The sequence below is a fragment of the Lagenorhynchus albirostris genome, chromosome 2 (genome assembly GCF_949774975.1).
Source record: "Lagenorhynchus albirostris chromosome 2, mLagAlb1.1, whole genome shotgun sequence".
Taxonomy (NCBI): domain Eukaryota; kingdom Metazoa; phylum Chordata; class Mammalia; order Artiodactyla; family Delphinidae; genus Lagenorhynchus; species Lagenorhynchus albirostris.
In genome coordinates, this window is record NC_083096.1 from 88,537,623 (window position 1) to 88,557,988 (window position 20,366).

A 20,366-nucleotide genomic window follows, 5' to 3' on the forward strand; every position below is an offset into this window, starting at 1 on the left:
CACTAAGCAGTTCAACAAAGTAGGCTAGTTTATTAAGAGAAGCAACTTTTTTTTTTTTTTCTAACACTAAACTCCTCAGAGAAATGTATACTGAGGAACTTTCTATAGGGAACATAGCAGCAGATAGTATCTTTGGTCATGATGAAATGCAGTACATACTTCCTCTGACAGCCTTCCATATTTACCTTTAATAAAACGCAGAGGCTGAGGTTATCGGGGAACGCGTCTCAGCAGGGAACTAAAGTAATATGGTTCCAGGACGCCATTGCCTCATATGGCCCACTGTAGGAGTTGCACGCAGAGAGTGTGGAGGGGGAGGGGACTGGCTGCTCTGGAGGCCCAGGATACCCCCCTGCTGAGCTGAGCTTTGACAGGTGCTGGAACGCAGACAATTGGCCCAATAACACATTGCCCCTAGTAGCTGGCCTGACCTCTGAAGCCAGTCTTATCAATTAGGACGCTGAAGGATTTCTGCCCAAATGACAATTGGGGTTTTGGCATAATTGATGTGTAACTGTCCTCATGGGGCTCATTGAGAAGAGCCAGGGCTTTGAAGGCAAGACAGACTGGGGTTTGGGCCCAGTTCTGCCATTTACTGGCTGTGTTGCCCAGAGCAAGTCATTCACTGGCTACCATGCCTTAGTTTCCTCATCTGTGAAATGGATCTAATAATACTCACTTGCAGGGTTGCTGTAGACTTGTGTGTACAACCCCTGGCAGAGTGCCTGGCACAGGTTGCTTGGCATCCAATCATGCAGCTCTCATGATCGTAAATATGAGAGGCCTTGTGGTGTAGGAGGGGAAGACACATATGTCATCAAAACAGGGGCGTTCCCACCCAATTCCTGCAGGAGTGTCATCACATTTGTGAGGTAGAAGGTAAAAAGCAGGGCCCGGGGCATGGTCCTGCTGGAAACGTTTAGGATCAGCAGTTGCTCTATCCGGAGTTCATTCTTACACCTTCTGGTGTTTAGACAAAGGGTGTGGGGATCAAGAGCAGGGTGTACAGTTGGCCACCCGGGGACTGTGGAGACACCCGGCATGGGTGGTCAGAAGCCTGGGGCTGTGATGAAGAGGAGGCTGGATTGCGAAGAGACCCAAGGTGGTTTGAGAAATCATGTGCACCAAAAGACAGGAAACATTCCAGCAAAGGCCGGGAAAATGGACCAGTGGGCCCTGTCCCCATAGAAGGGAGAGGACAGGTCAGAGACTGGCAGGCACCGAGGGAGGGCCTGGTGACATAGGCATAGGGAGCGAAACATCCCGGTGGGACCTCCCCGGGTGGTTTCTGTCCCCCCCGCACCCCCCCCCCACACGTCAAGGAGGCCAGAGATGGCTCCATCCTCACACTGCCTCTGACCAGATGGGCAACCTTGAGTAGATCCCCCTGTCTCTCTGCCTCAGTTTCTCCTGCTGGGAGATGAGACGAATGATACCTACCTTGCGGGGTCGCTGTGTTCATTTACTGACGTGGACCGTGTGAGGAGTTTTGCACGCTATGAAGGGCACCAAATATTGTTTTTACTGGAACACTCACGGGTTTAAAAGGAGAAGCTGCTTCTCAGCCCCTTGAGTCACGAGGATGGAATTTGGCACTGCCCAGGAATATTCTTTGGGATTGGATTGAATTTAGGCAGATGGCAATCTCTCTGTGTCGCGATCTGAGGGGGCTGGCTAGGTGGTGCTCGGAGGCTGTGCTGCTAAATTCTCAGGGATTTTATTGCTCAGCCTGCACCCTGAGTGGCAGTGGAAATGTGCTGCCACCTGGTGGTCACTGCTGCACATAGCACCCCAACAGGGACACAGGAATAAAAGCCTCTTACCTGCTAAGACTCCGGTAGTCGGAACACCTCCTCACTTCCTAAGTGCCTAGAACCTGGAATAAATATAGTCAGCTGAACCCTTCTCTGGATTCTCCACTAGAGCCCAGAGGCCTTCTGACACACTCAGTGTGGGTGGAGGGTCTGGTGGGTGGGGCGTAGGTGCCAGGAACAGTTCCCCTTGGCTGGGCAGGATTTCCTGTTGCTCAGAGTGAAGGAACCTTGACCTCTCTCCTCCCCCATCACACTGGCTCTCAGTTAGTCTGCTGAACTCAGGCTATAGGGAGTCCCTGGCTCCTTGGTCACAGCTGAAGTCCTAGTAGGAAGCCTCCTGGGGACAGTGGCTGCAGATCGGCACAGCCTCCTCCCTCTGGCTTGATTGAGAGGCAGAGAAGGAAGGGGGGCTGGCAGAGGGGGAGAAAGAGCAGACCACCGTCCTGGAGGGACTCTGAGCACTTGCTCTTTCTAAGCCTCTGCTTCTGGCTGGCAAGCATCAAGTTCTATAAAAATATAAATCTTTGGGGAAGTGGTGATGGGGCCAAGAGGAAGTGAGCAAAATCATTTTGTGCACCTCTGCAGGCAGCAGTCGAGTCAGTGAGAGCCAGCCCCTGGCAGAAGCCAGCACCTTCCGCCTGCCTGACATCCTGTCTCAGCAACCACCTGCACCAGTTCTGGGGCTGCAGAGCCCTTTCCTTGGGCCCCTGCTAACACTGCGTCTTGTTGTTGCTGCAGGCTGGGTGCTGGGATTTCCCAGGCTTTTCTGAGAAGCTGCAAAGGATCAGATGAACCATCTCTGGCCGGGCTCTTAGGCTTTTAAGCAGAAGCCCAAGGGCCAGGTTGTGGCCTTGCAGTTGATCTGAGTCCAGTTGCCTCAGCCCACGGTGGCTCCAGGCCAGGGTTTGGGACACGAGAGGCCTTTCCCTAGGACTTCGGTTGCTTTTTCTCTGATTCAGGCTCATGGTTCCTCCCAGACCCTTCCCTCCTCCATATTTTCAGGTTTTTTCAGTAGAACCTAAACAGACATGGGCTTTCTTTTAGATGGGAAAATCTGCTGAGCCACGTTTCACTTATAATTTATTTTATTATTAAATTTTTTTTGTGTGGGACACCTTGGTCCAACAAAAGGTTTTCTTTCTGGTACAGAGATCCCTTGGGGCCCAAGCCCTTCTCGCTTATGCATTTACCGAAGCCAGGAACCTGGGTTTGAATGCCAGCTCTGCCACTTCCTAGCTCTGCACCCCGGGGGGCAAGTTACTTAACCCTTCTGAGCCTCAACAGTAATGACAGTATCTACTTCATCAGAGAGAATCGAAGGAGATCAGACATATAAAATGCTCAGCACAGCAGCTGGTATAATGGAAAGTGCTTCACAGGTCCTAGCTGATTGGTATTCTATACCCAGTGCTGGTATTCTATACCCAGTGCTGAGTTTATGCCCCCTGGTTCACTGAGGTTCCTACTCATTCATTTGTCAATATTCTGAGCACCTAGTAGCTGCCAGGCATTGTGGTAGGGGATAGAAATGCAGAAATGAAAAGGGGAGATCCCTGCCTTCCAGGAGCTCAAAGAATAACAGGGGAGGGATTATATAAACCCAGCATGGGACAGGGGCGGGTGGGGTCTGAAAATTTTTCTTCAAGGTTCAGTTTGAGAAGTGTCTAGAAGGAAAAGTGCTTGTTTTCTGTGTGGTTGCACAGGAGAAGGGCCTTCCTAGCCAGAAAGAAGCATGTGCGTAGGGGAGAGGAAGTGAAAGAGCTCGCTCTGAGCCCCGGGACACGTGGCCCAGTGGCGCTTATGGTTTCCTGATGAACCGGGCAACAGGAGACTGCAGGGGCTGGGAGAGCCCCTCACAGAGAGCCTCCAACGCCATTCCGAGGAGTCTGGACTTGATGGCGGGGGCAACATGGAGGCTGCACCTGGGGCTGGGTTAGGGGGCTCAGAGGTGATGAGGGTAGTTCCCTGACTAAGAGTGGCTGTGGACTGGGTTGGGGGGATGGGGAAAGGGGACCATTCCTCCTGGTTTCTCTGTCCTCTTTCCCTGGCTGCCCTTTGGTGTTTGGTCTAGAATGAAAAGGACACTCAGGGCCCCGTCTTACACCAAAATGCTAAGTGGCTGTGAAAGCCTTCCTCCTCACCCCTCACATCAGCCCCCTGAGTATCGGTGGGCTCTGTCTACTCAGAAAATATAAAGGAAGGGCTTCCTTCATTCATGGAGAGGAAATGCCCCAGGTTTGTGCAGAGGATTCTGGGAACAATTCCTGGGGAAGCAGGGGGAGGCGGTGGCTGGGTCAGTGGCCCCAAGTGTGTCCCCTGTCTCTCCTTGTTCCTGTGGGTTACAGCTTCAGGCTATCCTGTCCCCACCACGCTGCCCTTGTGACTGGTCCTTGAGCAAAACCCTTCTACTTGGTTTCTCTAACCCAGATGAGATGGGCTGATTCTGGAAGGACTCACCTGGGTCTTAAAGGAGGGGAATTAGGCTGGAATCTGAAAACACCCACCAGTCAGGTTTCCAGCTCCTGCTGTCACTTCCATCCCTAACAGCTCGGCTCACTTCCGGTAGGATGGATCTGTGGTTCTTTCCCTGGCCTCCACCTCCTTCTCCCTCCCCCAAGCTTCTGGCCCACAGCTGCACAAGGGCCACAGGCTTTTTTCTTTAAATGCAGGAACTGTCCACTGTCTGTCCAGCTCCCAAACACAGAGCAGCTGTCTGTGCTCCACTCTGCCATGAGCCCATTCACTCTGTCCTCGTCCACCCCAGGCAGACCCGGGGTTACCAAACCCTCCAGGAAAAATGTTCCTTAGCTATACCATCACCACAGCCAGGCAACACGACTCATTGCTACCCCAGAGGGTCTTTCTCTCCCACAAGGTTTTGATGCTACTGGGTGGCTGAGGGTCAGGAGCCGGGGTACATTGTTGGCAGTGAATTACCAAGATTCAACAACGGCTTTACAGCGAGGAGGACTTGTTTCGGTCGCACGCAGCCTCCTAGAAATCGCTCTCTATATCTCCCTTCTCCCGAGCAGAGATAAAGAGAGCAGCTGCAGTAGAGACATTTATGAGAGGTCACGTTGGAGGCTCGTGACACCTTTCATGTTCCCAAAGTGCAGGGATGTGGGCACGGCTAACATTGGGAAATGCTGGAGCGACAGAAATGCAGTTGGAGAGGACTGCCACTTAATGTCCAGGGAGTTGGCTCATTTCCCTGAGCAAGTCTAGCAGGGATTAGCAAGGCACACCAGACAGACTTGGGATGCGGTGGGGGTGGGCAGTGGGGGGCTAGGGGTGTCAACGGATGATGCCGAAGCAGAACAACTAAAGAAGACCCTGGCAGGCCCCATGCTGAGGCATCTCGCCAGTGCCCCAGTGAGAGGTGTTTGTTAGTAAACACCAGAACAGCACTCCTGTGATCGTCAAGTTATTTTTTGGCTGTACATAGATTGGTGCTTAGAGGTAAGTATTATCAACCCTTCAATCCACAGTGTGGGCTTAGGTCCAACTGTTCCTTTTGCTGTCTCTCTAAATAACCCTTTTGGGCGGCACTGAGAAACCCCTGAACCAGGGGAACTCCAAATAAAAATTGCATTCAAGTGTCTGATTCCCAGGAGTTCCCAGGTGAGCAACTTCAGGGAGAGGGTCTGATTTTCAGGTAGATGGCTGTTCCTGCAGGGCGGGGGTGGGGCTTGGGGCCGGAGGGCAGGAGGTATGCTGTGTGATCATGTGTACATGTTGCCCTTTCCCTCCTTTCTACATGGCTGGTCATCCTGTTGTCCCTCAAATAGATCTGACACAGGCTGGTTGCTAGTGTGAGGGCATGGTGGGTGTGTGGGCTGAGAAGGGAAGATGAGGGTCAGCAGATGTGATGCTTACGGGAGGTGCTGAAGTTTTGCTCTTCTGAACAGGGAATCTTAGTTTGTCTCTTTGGCAAAAGATCTTTGATACAAAGGCTGTGTTCCAGCTATGCCCCAGCAGAGTCAACTCATGTGGCCGAATTCTCAGTCCTTACTGTTATGCGCTGTCTTAGTACCTTTGGGCTGATATAACTGAATACCAAAGACTAAGTGACTTAGAAACAAGAGAGATTTACTTCCCACATTTCTGGAGGCTGGGAAGTCCAAGATCAAGGCATCAGTAGAACCTGTGTCTGGTGAGAGCCAACTTCCTGGTACATAGATGGTGGAAGGGGCAAGGGAGCTCTGTGGGGTCCCTCTTATAAGGACACTAATCCCATTCATGAGGGCTCCACCCTCATGACCTAATAAGCTCCCAAAGCCACCACCTCCAGCTACTTTGACTTGAGGGTCAGAATTCAGCCTATGAGTTTTGGGGGGACACAGTCAGTCTATGGAGTGTACTCTTTAGAAAGAGTACATTCTGGCTAAGTTTAGGAGCCTGCCACCAAAGGCTATTTCTTTCTCTTCTGTGGGTTCTGCTTGCCTCCTTACTGTGCGATCTTTCTGATAAGCTATCAGAAAGCCAGAATGTCACGTAGTCAGTGCTCGCAGCTCCTCTCCCACCCAGAGTGACATTCTTATCTAGTCCTTGAGTAAATGAATGCTGAGTCTTCTCCATGCTACGAACACGCCCCCACCCAGCTCTCATTCTTTCCATCTTCTTGCTGAGTGTTCCTGGCTCTGTGCTTCCTCTTGGCCCATCTCACTTCCTGAAACACCACTGAAGAGCTTGTCTTGATGGAACTTAAGTAGACCTCCAGGGGCAGGGGAACTAACAGAAGCAGCATTTTCACTTTCAGCCCACATAGAACTGTCCTCCAGGCTTCTGGGAGCCCGGGGGTGTACGGCCTGCACTGGGGCTGAAAGTGATGGCCCTGTGATGGACTGTCTCTAAGGAGAGGGGGAGAGGGGTTTCCAACAGAGAAGAGAAGGAATGGGCGTGTTGTGAGCTCTGGACTGTGGCTGTTGCACCTGGACCTCTGGTGAGATGCCTGGCAAGAGCTAGGCTGACTGATCCACACGGATCTTGTTGGCACAAATGTCACCTGGGAGGCTCCACCTGGAAAGCGAGATGCCTGTCAACAGCACTGCCGTGTCCTTGGCCAACGCTACCTACATCACTGTGGAGATTCTCATTGGGCTCTGTGCCATAGTGGGCAATGTGCTGGTCATCTGGGTGGTCAAACTGAACCCCAGCCTGCAGAACACCACCTCCTATTTCATTGTCTCCCTAGCCCTGGCTGACATTGCTGTCGGGGTGCTGGTCATGCCTTTGGCCATTGTCATCAGCCTGGGTGTCACAATCCACTTTCATAGCTGCCTTCTCATGACCTGCCTGCTGCTGATCTTCACCCACGCCTCCATCATGTCCTTGCTAGCCATTGCCGTGGACCGATACCTGCGGGTCAAGCTCACGGTCAGGTAACTTGCTTGGAGAGGGGTGGTGTGGGGCAGTGATAGAGGTGCCTGGGAAATGGGGCTACAACCTCCAGATCTCAGACTTTTTGAGTGGAAACAAATCCAAATTGGCCTCTGAGCTTGAAACAGGTTCTTTTCACCACTTGGTGTGTGAAGGGTTTAACAACGATGAGTAGAGACTTGGGAACTAGAAACAGAGGAACGCTCCAATCCCTCCCCACTGACTACAGGAGTATATGCTCAATACCCTGGGGGGCTAAAGATGATAAAAACTCGATGCATCTTTAATTAGTGAAAAATGCTCTTGACTTTTAGAAATGATAGAAACATACTAGATGATAAGATAAGCAGAGAGAAAAGAAGGAGATAAACTGACGCTTCTCTTCTTTGCAAATGTAGGCTATTTTAAAGTTATTTTAATTTTGTTTCTTCTTCCATGTTGAGAAGGGGACCACAAAAGTTCTCCATTACAGAAAGTAGTAACAACTTTTCAGGTGACCATGTGAACAGAACAGATTGCCAAATGAAGAAATCGAATTCCCCAGGTGTCCTGAATTACATTGGTATCTTGTTGCTCCTCTCTTCTCTTGGGGAAAGAGCATGGTGAGGGAGCTACAGACAACTTTTGATACAAACGAGCCTGGGTTCAAATCCCAGATCTTGAGGCCTGATCTTGGGCAAGTTATTTAGCTTTCTGTGTCTCAGTTCCTCGTCATAGTGTTAAGATGCTCTGAACTCAGATTCACCTCCATTCCATTTTAGCTCCAACACTTTTGGCTTCTACAAGTTGCTTAACTAGTCTATTTTTTTCATCTATAAAATGGGGATGATAATTGTACTTTTCCCATAAGATCAAATGAGTTAATACACGTAAAGCTCTTAGAAAAATGCCCAGCACACAGTCTGTGCTCAGTAAATGGTAGCTGTAACTACTATGATTTTCACCATTACCATCAATGAAATGGAGATTGTCATAAAAATATCTCCAGTTTATCATGAGATTTTATTGAGAGAAAGTCTACTGAGTACATAGCCAGTACTTAAAATCTGCTTCCTTCTTATAGCCTATGTAGAATGTTGTCAGGAAGAATGGTTTAAGGAGAAATGGTGACTTTTGATTGGATGAGTCTTTTAAGGTCCTGGAAGCACCTCAACATGATGTTTGCAACTCCATGAGAGTGGAGTCTAACTCAAACCCCAAGTGTAGTGCAAATAGAGAAGCAGGGGCAGACACAGGTAGGGAGTAAGTGTGGGACAGGCAGAGTCTAATTTATGGACAGCAGCACAACAGCCAAAAAACAAAACAAACAAACAAAAAACCAGTGCAGAGCACAGCAGGCAAACATGCTTTGAGCAGATTATTTCTCCCCAGGTAAGGCGATCCCAGGAGACTTTGATCGATAACTCTTACCTCCCAGGGACTGAAGAATTCTTGGGCTGGAAATGGAACTGTGAATGGGGTACGCAAGCCCCTGACTCTAGGCAACGTACTCCTGTTGCTTTGGAGGTTGTACTTCTTTAGAAAAGTTCCCAGAGAACTTTGCTGTATTTTTCTCTAATCATTGTCTGCTCATCTTGTCTTCATATCCAGTAGAGTTTAGCTGAAATCACCATAGAATACCAACACCGTCCAGCTCCATCTCCCCCCACTCATTAGCAATTCCTCTGTGAACTCACTGACTCTCTTCCATTCCAACAGATACAAGAGGTTCACCACTCAACGACGAATATGGTTGGCTCTAGGCCTTTGCTGGCTGGTGTCATTCCTGGTGGGATTGACTCCCATGTTTGGCTGGAACATGAAACTGAACTCAGAGTACCACAAAAATCTCACCTTCCTTTCCTGCCAATTCCGTTCCGTGATGAGGATGGACTACATGGTCTACTTCAGCTTCTTCACTTGGATTTTCATTCCCCTGGTTGTCATGTGTGCCATCTACCTTGACATCTTCTATGTCATCCGGAACAAACTCAATCAGAACTTTTCTAACTCCAAAGACACAGGTGCATTTTATGGACGGGAGTTCAAGACAGCCAAGTCTCTGTTTCTGGTTCTTTTCTTGTTTGCTTTGTCCTGGCTGCCTTTATCCATCATCAATTGTATCATCTACTTTAATGGTGAAGTACCACAAGTTGTGCTCTACTTGGGCATCCTGCTGTCCCATGCTAACTCCATGATGAACCCTATTGTCTATGCTTATAAAATAAAGAAGTTCAAGGAAACCTATCTCTTGATCCTCAAATCCTGTGTGATCTGCCAGCCCTCTAATTGCTTGGACTCAAGCACTGAGCAGACTTCTGAGTAGCTATCCATGAAAGATGACTCTCCATTCCATTACCCTTCAGATTCAGCATGGACAAACACTTGAGGGCCTACCCACCCGGGCCATGGGCTCTCACGTGTTTGATTCCTTCCAGTGATGTGGGATGCATTTGGCTGGCTGTCTCCAATTTTATCTTCCCTACTACCCTCTTTCTCTAATTCAATTTTTTTCTTGTCCTTCTTTTCTAATTCAATTTTCTGGGTGTCTGACTTGAGGACAATAGTCTATTGTTACTACTGCCTGTGTTCCTCCTTCCCAAACAGAAGTCATGGAATCTGAAGGATGCCTCATTGACTTACTGACAAAAGGGTCCCAACTGGGCTGGACATGGACGTAATGGTGACTCAGTTCTACTCCATTATGGAACTAAGCAGAGAACCTTGCTCTCAGCAGATACCTGGAGGATGGATGGAATGCAAGGAGTGAACTGAGTTTAAGAGGGACTTAACTTGCTGGATTCACCTGTAAATGTATTTGAGTAAATAAAAGATGATAACTAATTGCTGTGTAGCTCTTTGCTGAGGGTCAGTGTCACTTGGGTCTTGAAGACCCAGCTGGCTCCTCCTGGCACTCAGCCTGCTTCTACCTGATGCCATGTGGCATGTTCGTCTGTGTAAATTCTAGGACCCTCACCCCTGGCCCCAGAACACCCTGCTCCTTTTTCCAGGGCTGATCAGAACATTTGTCAACTTTATGAACCATTCATTGAGTGTTAGAGAAGAAATGATTCTTAGAGCTGAGTCTTAATCATCTCCTCTGGTATTTTATAATTTAATAGGAATAGCGGGAGTGGGGCAAAAAGAGACACCAGACAGCTATTATATGTTGAGCACTTTCTATGTACTATTTTGCACGCGTTCTCTCTTTTGGTCCCGACAGTCTTTTAGGTACCACCGTTATTACCATCTCTATTTTGCAGAAGAGAAAACTGAGGCACAGAGGTGTTAAGTAACTTGTCCACGATCACACAGTTAACGAGTATGAGAGCCAGGATTTCAAGGCAGTCCTGCCTTATGGGAGAACCCAAGATTCTTGCTAACTATCCCTAGACATGCAGAGTGACTTGGCATTTCTACAAATTCCAAACTCTTAAGTCCACCTTATGTACAATTAACAGAATCATGGGTACAAACTATGATTTGTATACTCAAGGACTGCTGGGGGCTTCCCTGGTGGCGCAGTGGTTGAGAGTCCGCCTGCCGATGCAGGGGACACGGGTTCGTGGCCCGGTCTGGGAAGATTCCACATGCCGTGGAGCGGCTGGGCCCGTGAGCCATGGCCGCTGAGCCTGCGCATCCGGAGCCTGTGTTCCGCAACGGGAGAGGCCACAACAGAGAGAGGCCCGCGTACCGCCAAAAAAAAAAAAAAAAAGACTGCTGGGTTTTTTGCATTAACTGCTGTTGCCAATTGGGACACCAGACAGGGATGGCGTTCTAGTCAAGTCATTCGGGCTTTAAGTGTGGCTCTGGAAGTTTGAGGTGGCATCTCTGATTGGGCTATCCAAACTTGCAGCTGTGGACTCTCACTCCCAAGACAATAAATATATTAACTTGATGAGAGCAGCAAGATGGGGATTTCAGTTAAACCACATCAAAGAAGATAACTGTACTGAAACGTTTTTCTAATTAATTCTTAGCCAATCTTGAAAGGTTATCCTGATCCTAATCTTAGGCCAGAGCCCGATAAGCCTATTTATCTTGTTAACATTGCACTTCAGGGAAATGTCCTCGTGTCTTCTCTTGTCAGCCCAGGAGTAATCAACACTATGTGCGATGTTGCAAAGCTCCCACGCGCGTAGCATTTTCTACCGATGCCAAACCCGTTGGTCACCCCGCCCACCCACTTCCTGGTGCCATTCACAATCTTATGTTAGAGGCAGAGGACTGCAACGCACCCCCGCCCTCCATTCCTGGGGGTCCCTGGACGTGGGAGGGGACTTTTGTCCTGACAAATTCCCCATCAACGTTTTGGGGGATCTTTTTTCTTTCAAAAGACAAGCCTCCCCCACCTCTAATTTTTTTCTTAATGGTATCCCCTCTTTTGATTTCAGCATTTTCCCCCAAATTAATTTTTGTGTTTAGTTAAAATGCCCCTCCAGGACGAGGCCCTGGGTCTACTCTGGGGCATTGGGTGCTCCTGGCACACTGTTCTGCCCACGACTCACCTTTGCCCAGTTGGAGACTTGAGGGAAGTGCTGGTTGGTTCTTGGCCTCTAACCCAGTTGCTATAGCAACATTGGGCATGTGCCCTTTTAGGAAACTTGATTTAAAGGGACCGCTTGCCTCACAAGAAAACAGCAGTCTGTCCTGAGTCATTTGGTGTCATCAGACAAGCTGTAGCTCCAGAGTTTCAGAAAAACTTCTTTTTTTCTCCCTTTCTCCTCCTCCCCTCCTTCTCTCTCTTTTCCTTTCTGACAGTCACTGCTTAGCAAACCCACTGAAGGCTTGTAGGAAGTTGTATGTTGGGGGCTTGAGAGTCAATGAGAATCTCTTGAGCTAGGGGGCTCCACCAGCCCAGAAGAGGCCCTTACAGTGAAACATCTTTTGGCGTGAACTCAAAAAAGATGAACCAAGACTCACTGGTGAGGAGTTGGGCTGGAAGTGGCGAGATCTACCCTGGTTTCAGGTTTAGAGATTAATGTCACTGGAGTTTCCCTGAGTCTGTCTCCTGGCTAGCTCCCTTCGGCTAAACATTGTCAAAGGTGGCTGTTGGGCTTTCATTTTAAAGGAATAAGACAAAAAAGACCACCGAGACAAAACTGAGGTTTGCTTGCTCCTTCCTCCTCCAGACAGATTCACTGGAACAAAGGTAGATGCTGAGTAGCTGGGCTTATTTACTCAATTTTTAAAATCAAATCAACAGTAGAAATAAGTGAAGACCAACCAAATGAGAACAAACAAACCCTATTTATTCTGAGCTTTCTATAGCAAAGGAGTCAGTCACTGCCCCTTGCTTTTTGTCAGAGACTTAAAGGCAGGCAGAAGAGTGGGATACTTTTATAGTAGAAAAAAGAAGGCTTCAGGTACACCCCGACTGGAGACTGTTGGCTTGGGGAGGCTGTAGGCAGGCCGACTAGAAGTGGGGCACCCTGTGTGATGGGTTAGGGGGCATACTTGACTTTCTCTGGTTGGTTCGTAGATGGAAGCAGGACAAAAATTAGGGAAGCTGTCAGTTATTCATCAGGTCCTGGCCATTCAGGGCCAATTGTTACAGGGATTATTGTTTGGCTTTCTGAATTGTTACTAGGAATAATGGCCTGAGTTCCTATAAGTCTGGTTTACATCAGGCTGGCTTCCTGGGCCAGTTACTATAGATAAGGGGCTGGTTTCCTGGGCTGGTAGTGGGCCAGAGTTCTATTTTTATATATGGTCTGGCCATGGTCCGTTTGTATCTTCAGTTTCTTACAATTAAATTCACATTTTCTAGAGAAACTCTGCCCTTAGATACTATACTGTGTACAATGGGAATGAGAAAAATGAGGCTGCATCTTGCCCCAACCACTCGGATGACTGGCATAATGTAAAAACTCAGCTCTAAAGTGCTCTACAGTGTTGCGATACTGTTACTACTGGGGAAGCAGAATTGAGCGATGGAAAGAACAATTTTTTCTTTCAGATTTAGCATCAGCTCATGGCGGCTGTACTAGCTGTGTGAACTTAAATTTAGCAGTTACTTTAACTGAGCCTCAATTTTTCTCATCTGTAAAATGGGAGACTAGTAATACCTGTGTCAACGTTTTGTTTTTTACTTTTTGTTAGGAAACATTTCAAACACACAAAAGTGGAGAGATTAGAATAACGAAGGCTCATATACCTATTGTCCTGCTTTAATAATGATCAACTTACAGCCAGCCTTGTTTCATTAATGACCCCACCAACTTGCCTTACCCTGATTATCTTGAAATTTTGCACATCAAATTATTTCATCTGTAAACATTGCGGTTTGTATTTCTAAAAGATATTTTTAAAATTTGGTTTATCCTTATGACCCATTTACCTTTTTATTTACACATCAAATAGAGTGAAAATTAATTCTACCCTTAAGAGGGAGCAACAGAACTAATAACACCAGATAATACTCAGAACGCTAATAGACACACCTGTTTATTCTCTGGAACTCTGAGCCTGTCATTTGCTTTAGAATGTTACTTTTTCATGTCTTGGGCGTTTTCCTGATATCTGTGCATAATCTCCTTCTGTTGGTACTGTCTTCGGTTTCACGGTGTGCCACCTCTGAGCAATACTGAGTGTTTGTTTTACATGCAGCTTTCTCAGCAATAGGGACTACTTAAAAAAAAATAACCACAATGTCAGTATTAATTACTGATTGCTATGTAATGAACTATTCCCAAACTTAGAGGCTTAACATGATAATTATTATCTCTTGTACTTTCCGTGGGTCAGGAATTCAGGAGCATCTTGGTTGGGTGGGTCATGCTTGACGTCTCTCACGAGGTTGCTGGGTCTGTAGTCATCTGGAGGTTTGATGGTGCTGGAGGATTTACTCCCAAGGTGGGTTGTACATTTACTCCCAAGGTGGGTCGCAAGTTGGTTCCTTTGCACATGTCTGCTTGAGAATCCTCACAACATGGCATCTGACTTCCGCAAGAAAGAAAGAGCAGTGTGACTTCTGAGGTGGAAGTTGCACACCTTTTATGACCTAGCCTTGGAAGTCATATGCCATCCCTTCTACCATATTTTACTGATCACATGGGCTAGCCCTGATTCAGATTAGGAGGGCATTACACAATGGCATGAATGTCAGGAGCCATCTTAGAGGCTGGCTATGACAATATCATTATCACATCTGAAAAAAAATGTAACAATAATTTCTTTAAAAAAATTTTTTTGATAGATCTTTATTGGAGTATAATTGCTTCACAATACTGTGTTAGTTTCTGTTGTACAACAAAGTGAATCAGCTATATGCATACACATGTCCCCACATCCCCACCTTCTTGAGCCTCTCTCCCATCCTCCCTACCCCACCTCTCTAGGTGGTCACAAAGCACTGAGCTGATCTCCCTGTGCTATGCTGCTGCTTCCCACCAGCTAACTATTTTACATTCGGTAGTGTATATATGTCGATGCTACTCTCACTTCGCCCCAACTTCCCCCTCCCACCCCGTGTCCTCAAGTCCATTCTTTATGTCTACATCTTTATTCCTGCCCTGCAACTAGGTTCATCAGTACCTTTTTTTTTTTTTTTTTAGATTCCATAGATATGCGTTAGCATACCGTATTTGTTTTTCTTTCTGACTTAATTCACTCTGTATGACAGACTCTAGGTCCATCCACCTCACTACAAATAACTCAATTTCATATCTTTTTATCGCTGAGTAATATTCGATTGTATATATGCACCACATCTTCTTTCATTCATCTGTCGATGGACATTCAGTTTGGTTCCATGTCCTGGCTATTGTAAATAGTGCTGCAATGAACATTGTGGTACATGTCTCTTTTTGAATTATGGTTTTCTTGGGGTATATGCCCAGTAGTGGGATTGCTGGGTCATATGGTAGTTCTATTTTTAGTTTTTTAAGGAAACTCCATACTGTTTTCCGTAGTGGTTGTATCAATTTACATGCCCACCAGCAGTGCATGAGGGTTCCCTTTTCACCACACCCTTTCCAGCACTTATTGTTTCCAGATTTTTTCATAATGGCCATTCTGGCCTGTGTGAGGTGATACCTCATTGTAGTTTTGATTTGCATTTCTCTAATAATTAGCGATGTTGAGCATCTTTTCATGTGTCTCTTGGCCAACTGTATGTCTTCCTTGGTGAAATGTCTATTTAGGTCTTCCTTCCGCTCATTTTTTAATTGGATTGTTTGTTTTTTTGATATTGAGCTCTATGAGCTGTTTGTATATTTCGGAGATTGATCCTTTGTCCGTGGTTTCATTTGTAAATATTTTCTCCCATTCTGAGGGTTGTCTTTTCGTCTTGCTTATGGTTTTCTTTGCTGTGTAAATGTTTTTAAGTTTAATTAAGTCCCATTTTTTAATTTTTGTTTTTATTTCTGTTACTCTAGGAGGTGGGTCAAAAAAGATCTTGCTATGGTTTATGTCAAAGAGTGTTTTTCCTATGTTTTCCTCTAAGAGTTTTATAGTGTCTGGTCTTACATTTAGATCTTTAATCCATTTGGAGTTTATTTTTGTGTATGGTGTTAGGTAGTGTTCTAATTTCATTCTTTTACATGTACTGTCCAGTTTTCCCACCACCACTTATCGAAGAGGCTCTCTTTTCTCCATTGTATGTTCTTGCCTCTTTGTTGTAAATTAGGTGCCCATATGTGCATGGGCTTATCTCTGGGCATTCTAACCTGTTCTATTGATCTATATTTCTGTTTTTGTGCCAGTACCATGCTGTCTTGATTACTCTAGCTTTGTGGTATAGTTTGAAGCCAGGGAACCTTATTCCTCCAGCTCCGTTTTTCTTTCTCAAGATTGCTTTGGCTATTCAGAGTCTTTTGTGTTTCCACACAAATTGTAAAATTTTCTGTTCTAATTCTGTGAAGAATGCCATTGGTAGTTTGATAGGGATTGCGTTGAATCTGTAGATTGCTTTGGGTAGTATAGTCATTTTCACAATATTGATTCTTCCAATCCAAGGACATGGTATATTTCTCCATCTGTTTTGAGAAGAATGTGTGTTAGCTCTTCTCTAAATGTTTGATAGAATTCACCTGGTCCAGCCATCTGGTCCTGGACTTTTGTTTGTTGGAAGATTTTTAATTATGGTTTCAATTTCATTACTTGTGATAGGTTTGTTTATGTTTTCTAATTTTTCCTGGTTCAGTCTCGGAAAATTGTACCTTTCCAAGAATTTGTCCATTTATTCGTGGCTGTCCATTTTATTGGCATACAGTTGTTTGTAGTAGTCTCTTATAATCCTTTGTATTTCTGCAGTGTCAGTTGTGATTCCTCCTTTTTCATTTCTAATTTTTTTTTTTTTTTCGGTACGCGGGCCTCTCACTGTTGTGGCCTCTCCCGTTGCAGAGCACAGGCTCCGGATGCGCAGCCTCAGCGCCCATGGCTCACAGGCCCAGCCGCTCCGCGGCATGTGGGATCTTCCTGGACCGGGGCACGAACCCATGTCCCCTGCCTCGGCAGGTGGACTCTCAACCACTGCGCCACCAGGGAAGCCCCTCTAATTTTATTGATTTACTTCTCTCTTTTTTTCTTGATGAGTCTGGCTAATGGTTTATTAATTTTGTTTATCTTCTCAAAGAAGCAGCTTTTAGTTTTATTGATCTTTGCTGTTGTTTTCTCTGTTTCTATTTCAGTTATTTCTGCTCTGATCTTTATGATTTATTTCCTTCTACTGACTTTGGGTTTTCTTTGTTCTTCTTCCTCTAGTTGTTTTAAGTGTAGGGTTAGATAGTTTACTTGAGATTTTTCTTATTTCTTGAGGTGAGATTGAATTGCTATAAACTTCCCTCTTAGAACTGCTTTTGCTGCATCCCATATGTTTTGGGTCATTGTGTTCTCACTGTCATTTGTTTCTATGTGCTTTGTAATTTCTGTTTTGATTTGTTCAGTGATCTCTTGGTTATTTAGTAGCACACTGTTTAGCCTCCATGTATTTGGGTTTTTTACAGTTCTTTTCCTGTAATTGATTTCCAATTTCATAGTGTTGTGGTCAGAAAAGATGCTTGATATGATTTCAATTTTCTTAAATTTTCTGAGGCTTGATTTGTGATGCAAGATGTGGTCTATCCTGGAGAATGTTCCATGTGCACTTGAGAAGAATGTGTATTCTGCCGATTTTGAGTGGAATGTTGTATAAATATCAATTAAATATATCTGGTCTATTGTGTCATTTAAAGCTTGTATTTCCTTACTTATTTTCTGATTGGATGATCTGTCCATTGGTGTAAGTGGGGTGCTAAAGTCCCCTACTCTATTATTGTGTTACTGTCAATTTCTCCTTTCATGGTTGTTAGCATTTGCCTTATGTATCGAGGTGCTCCTATGTTGGGTGCATAGACATTTATAATTGTTATATCTTCTTTTGGATTGATCCTTTGATCCTTATGTAGTGTCCCTCCTTATCTCTTGTAACAGTCTTTATTTTAAATTCTATTTTATCTGATACAGGTATTGCTACTTCAGCTTTCTTTTGATTTCCATTTGCATGGAATATCTTTTTCCATCCCCTCACTTTTGGTCTGTATGTGTCCCTAGGTCTGAAGTGGGTCTCTTGTAGACAGCCTATATATGGGTCTTTTCATTGTATCCATTCAGCCAGTCTGTGTGTTTTGGTTGGGGAATTTAATCCATTTACATTCAAGGTTATTATCAATATGTATGTTCCTATTACCATTTTCTTAATTGCTTTGGAGTTTTTTTGTGGGTCTTTTTCTTCTCTTGTGTTTCCCGCTTAGAGAAGTTTCTTTAGCATTTGTTGTAAAGCTGGTTTGGTGGTGCTGAGTTCTCTTAGCTTTTGCTTGTCTGAAAAGCTTTTGACTTCTCCATCAAATCTGAATGAGATCCTTGCTGGGTAGAGTAATCTTGGTTGTAGGTTTTTCTTTTTCATCACTTTAAGTATATCTTGCCACTCCCTTCTGGCCTGCAGAGTGTCTGCTGAAAAAGCAGCTGATAATCTTATAGGGATTCCTTTGTATGTTATTTTTTTGTTTTTCCCTTGCTGTTTTTAATATTTTTTCTTTGAATTTAATTTTTGTTAGTTTGATTAATATGTGTCTTGGTGTGTTTTTCCTAGGATTTATCCTGTATGGGACTGTCTGTGCTTCCTGGACTTGGGTGACTATTTCCTTTCCCATATTAAGGAAGAGATTATAGAGTTTTCTATAATCCCTTCAAATATTTTCTCAGACACTTTCTTTTTCTCTTCTTTTTCTGGGACCCCTATAACTAGAATGTTGGTGTGTTTAGTGTTGTCCCAGAGGTCTCTGAGATTGTCCTCAATTCTTTTCATTCTTTTTTCTTTATTCTGCTCCTCAGAAGTTATTTCTACCATTTTGTCTTCCAGCTCACTTGTTCATTCTTCTGCCTCAGTTATTCTGTTATTGATTCCTTCTTGTGTATTTTTCATTTCAGTTATTGTGTTGTTCATCTCTGTTTTTCTGTTCTTTAGTTCTTCTAGATCTTCATTAAACATTTCTTGTATTTTCTGAATCCATGCCTCCATTGTATTTCTGAGATTCTGGGTCATCTTGTCTCTCATTACTCTGAATTATTTTTCAGGTAGATTGCCTATTTCCTATTCATTTATTTGGTCTTGTAGATTTTTACCTTACTCCTTCATCTGTGAAATTTTTTTTTTTTTTTTTTTTTTTTTTTTAGTGACTGGGATTGTGTTCCTGTTTTACTTGTTGTTTGGCCTGAGGCTTCCAACAGTGGAATTTGAGGCTACTGGGTAGAGCTTGGGTCTTGGTGCTGAGATGAAGAACTCTGTGAGACCTCACTCACTCCAATGAATATTCCCTGGGGTCTGAGGTTCTCTGTTAGTCCAGTGCTTTGGACTCAGAGCTCCCACCACAGGAGATTCAGCCTGACCCCTGGCTCATGAACCAAGATCCCATAAGCTGCATGGGGTGGCAAAAAAACAAAAAAGAGAACAATAACAAAGTAAAAAATAAAATTAGACTAGGAAACTAACAGATATGTTAGAAAGAATATAAAAATATAGATGAATCAACAACTAGAAGGTACGTCAGTATCACAATAGTAAAGAAGAGGAGGAGAGAAAAGAAAAAAAAAAGGGGAGGGGAAGGCCTTGGCTGTGGAGGGCGGGGCCTAAGCAAGGGAGAGGTTTGGGTGCTGGGCGGGGCCTATGCTCAGGACCCACAGGGCTGGAAAAGGCCCTGGGGGCTGTGGCTTAGGCTCAAGGAACAGAAGGGGTCCAGGCGTGTCCCCCACCCCTGGTCTCAGAGGGCAGGGGACCTCACCTGGGAGCCCAGCAAGCTTCCTGGACTTGAGTGGGTGGGGCAAATGCCTTCCTCCCCTCTCCTGCTCCCCTGGTCCCGGAGGCCCCCTCCTGCCCGCCTCTCCTATTCTCCCCTCGGGCTCCTTCCTATGCCCCCAGGACCAATGCGGCCGGGGTGGGGTGGGGGGGCCTTGGAGGACAGAGGACTGGCCTGGGAGCTCAGCAGCCTCCCTAGGCCTGAGTGGGCCAGACGATCATCCTCTGCTCCTTTCCTGCTCCTCCCGGAGAGTCCCTCCTGCCTGCCTGTCCTGATCTCCCCAGCCTCAGGGGCACCAATCTTGTCTGGCTTCCAATTCTTCCCCCTCAGTGCCCCCGTGTCCTACTGGTTCACTTGGGGGTTCCTTCTGTCTACTTGGGCATCAGGGTCCCCCACCAGTGGCCGGCAGGTGCCCTAGTTGTGGGGAGAGCCTAACTCAGCATCTTCCCACACTGCCATCTTGACTCTGTCCCCCAACAATAATCTCTGAATATCATCAACTATCTAGTCACTGTCCAAATTTTCTCAATTGTTTTCTTCAGTTAGAATCCAAATAAATTCCATATATTGCAATTTTATCAATATGTCTCTTAAGCCCCTTTTAATCTATAGATTCCTGCTTCATTTTTTCCCTATGCAGTTTAATTGTTGAACTCATAAATGTTTCGTAAGGAATAAATGAGGCAATATAAGCAAAACACCTACCATGATGCAGGTAAAACACGTACCATGATGCAGGCCTGCTGCTGGCCCATATACTGACTTGGTGTGAATTAGAGAAAGGCTCTCCTTCCTCAAGAGAGGACATTATTGAAAACCTGGACAATCACCCACGTCCAGCCCTTGATGAGAAGTGCTAGCTCGGGGATGTGATAAGTAAGCATTCAGCTTAAATTCAACTGAGGGTGGTTCCATAATT

The 20,366-nt window shown here is 45.7% G+C and overlaps 1 protein-coding gene across 1 annotated transcript; it reads left to right on the forward strand.

Moving 5' to 3' along the window:
• Positions 1-6,771: 6,771 nt before the first annotated feature.
• On the forward strand, positions 6,772-9,965 carry ADORA3 (adenosine A3 receptor). Its single transcript, XM_060142407.1, has 2 exons — positions 6,772-7,195; positions 8,892-9,965. Exons 1-2 carry the CDS (start codon positions 6,813-6,815, stop codon positions 9,496-9,498), a joined length of 990 nt encoding a protein of 329 aa, XP_059998390.1. The 5' UTR covers positions 6,772-6,812; the 3' UTR covers positions 9,499-9,965.
• Positions 9,966-20,366: the final 10,401 nt, after the last annotated feature.

What these genes read in the sequence shown, in the direction of transcription:
- ADORA3 (XM_060142407.1), top strand. Translation starts at nt 6,813, where the DNA reads ATGTCACCTGGGAGGCTCCACCTGGAAAGCGAGATGCCTGTCAACAGC. An exon ending in CGGGTCAAGCTCACGGTCAG is followed by an intron (nt 7,196 to 8,891) that starts GTAACTTGCTTG and finishes CCATTCCAACAG; the next exon opens with ATACAAGAGGTTCACCACTC.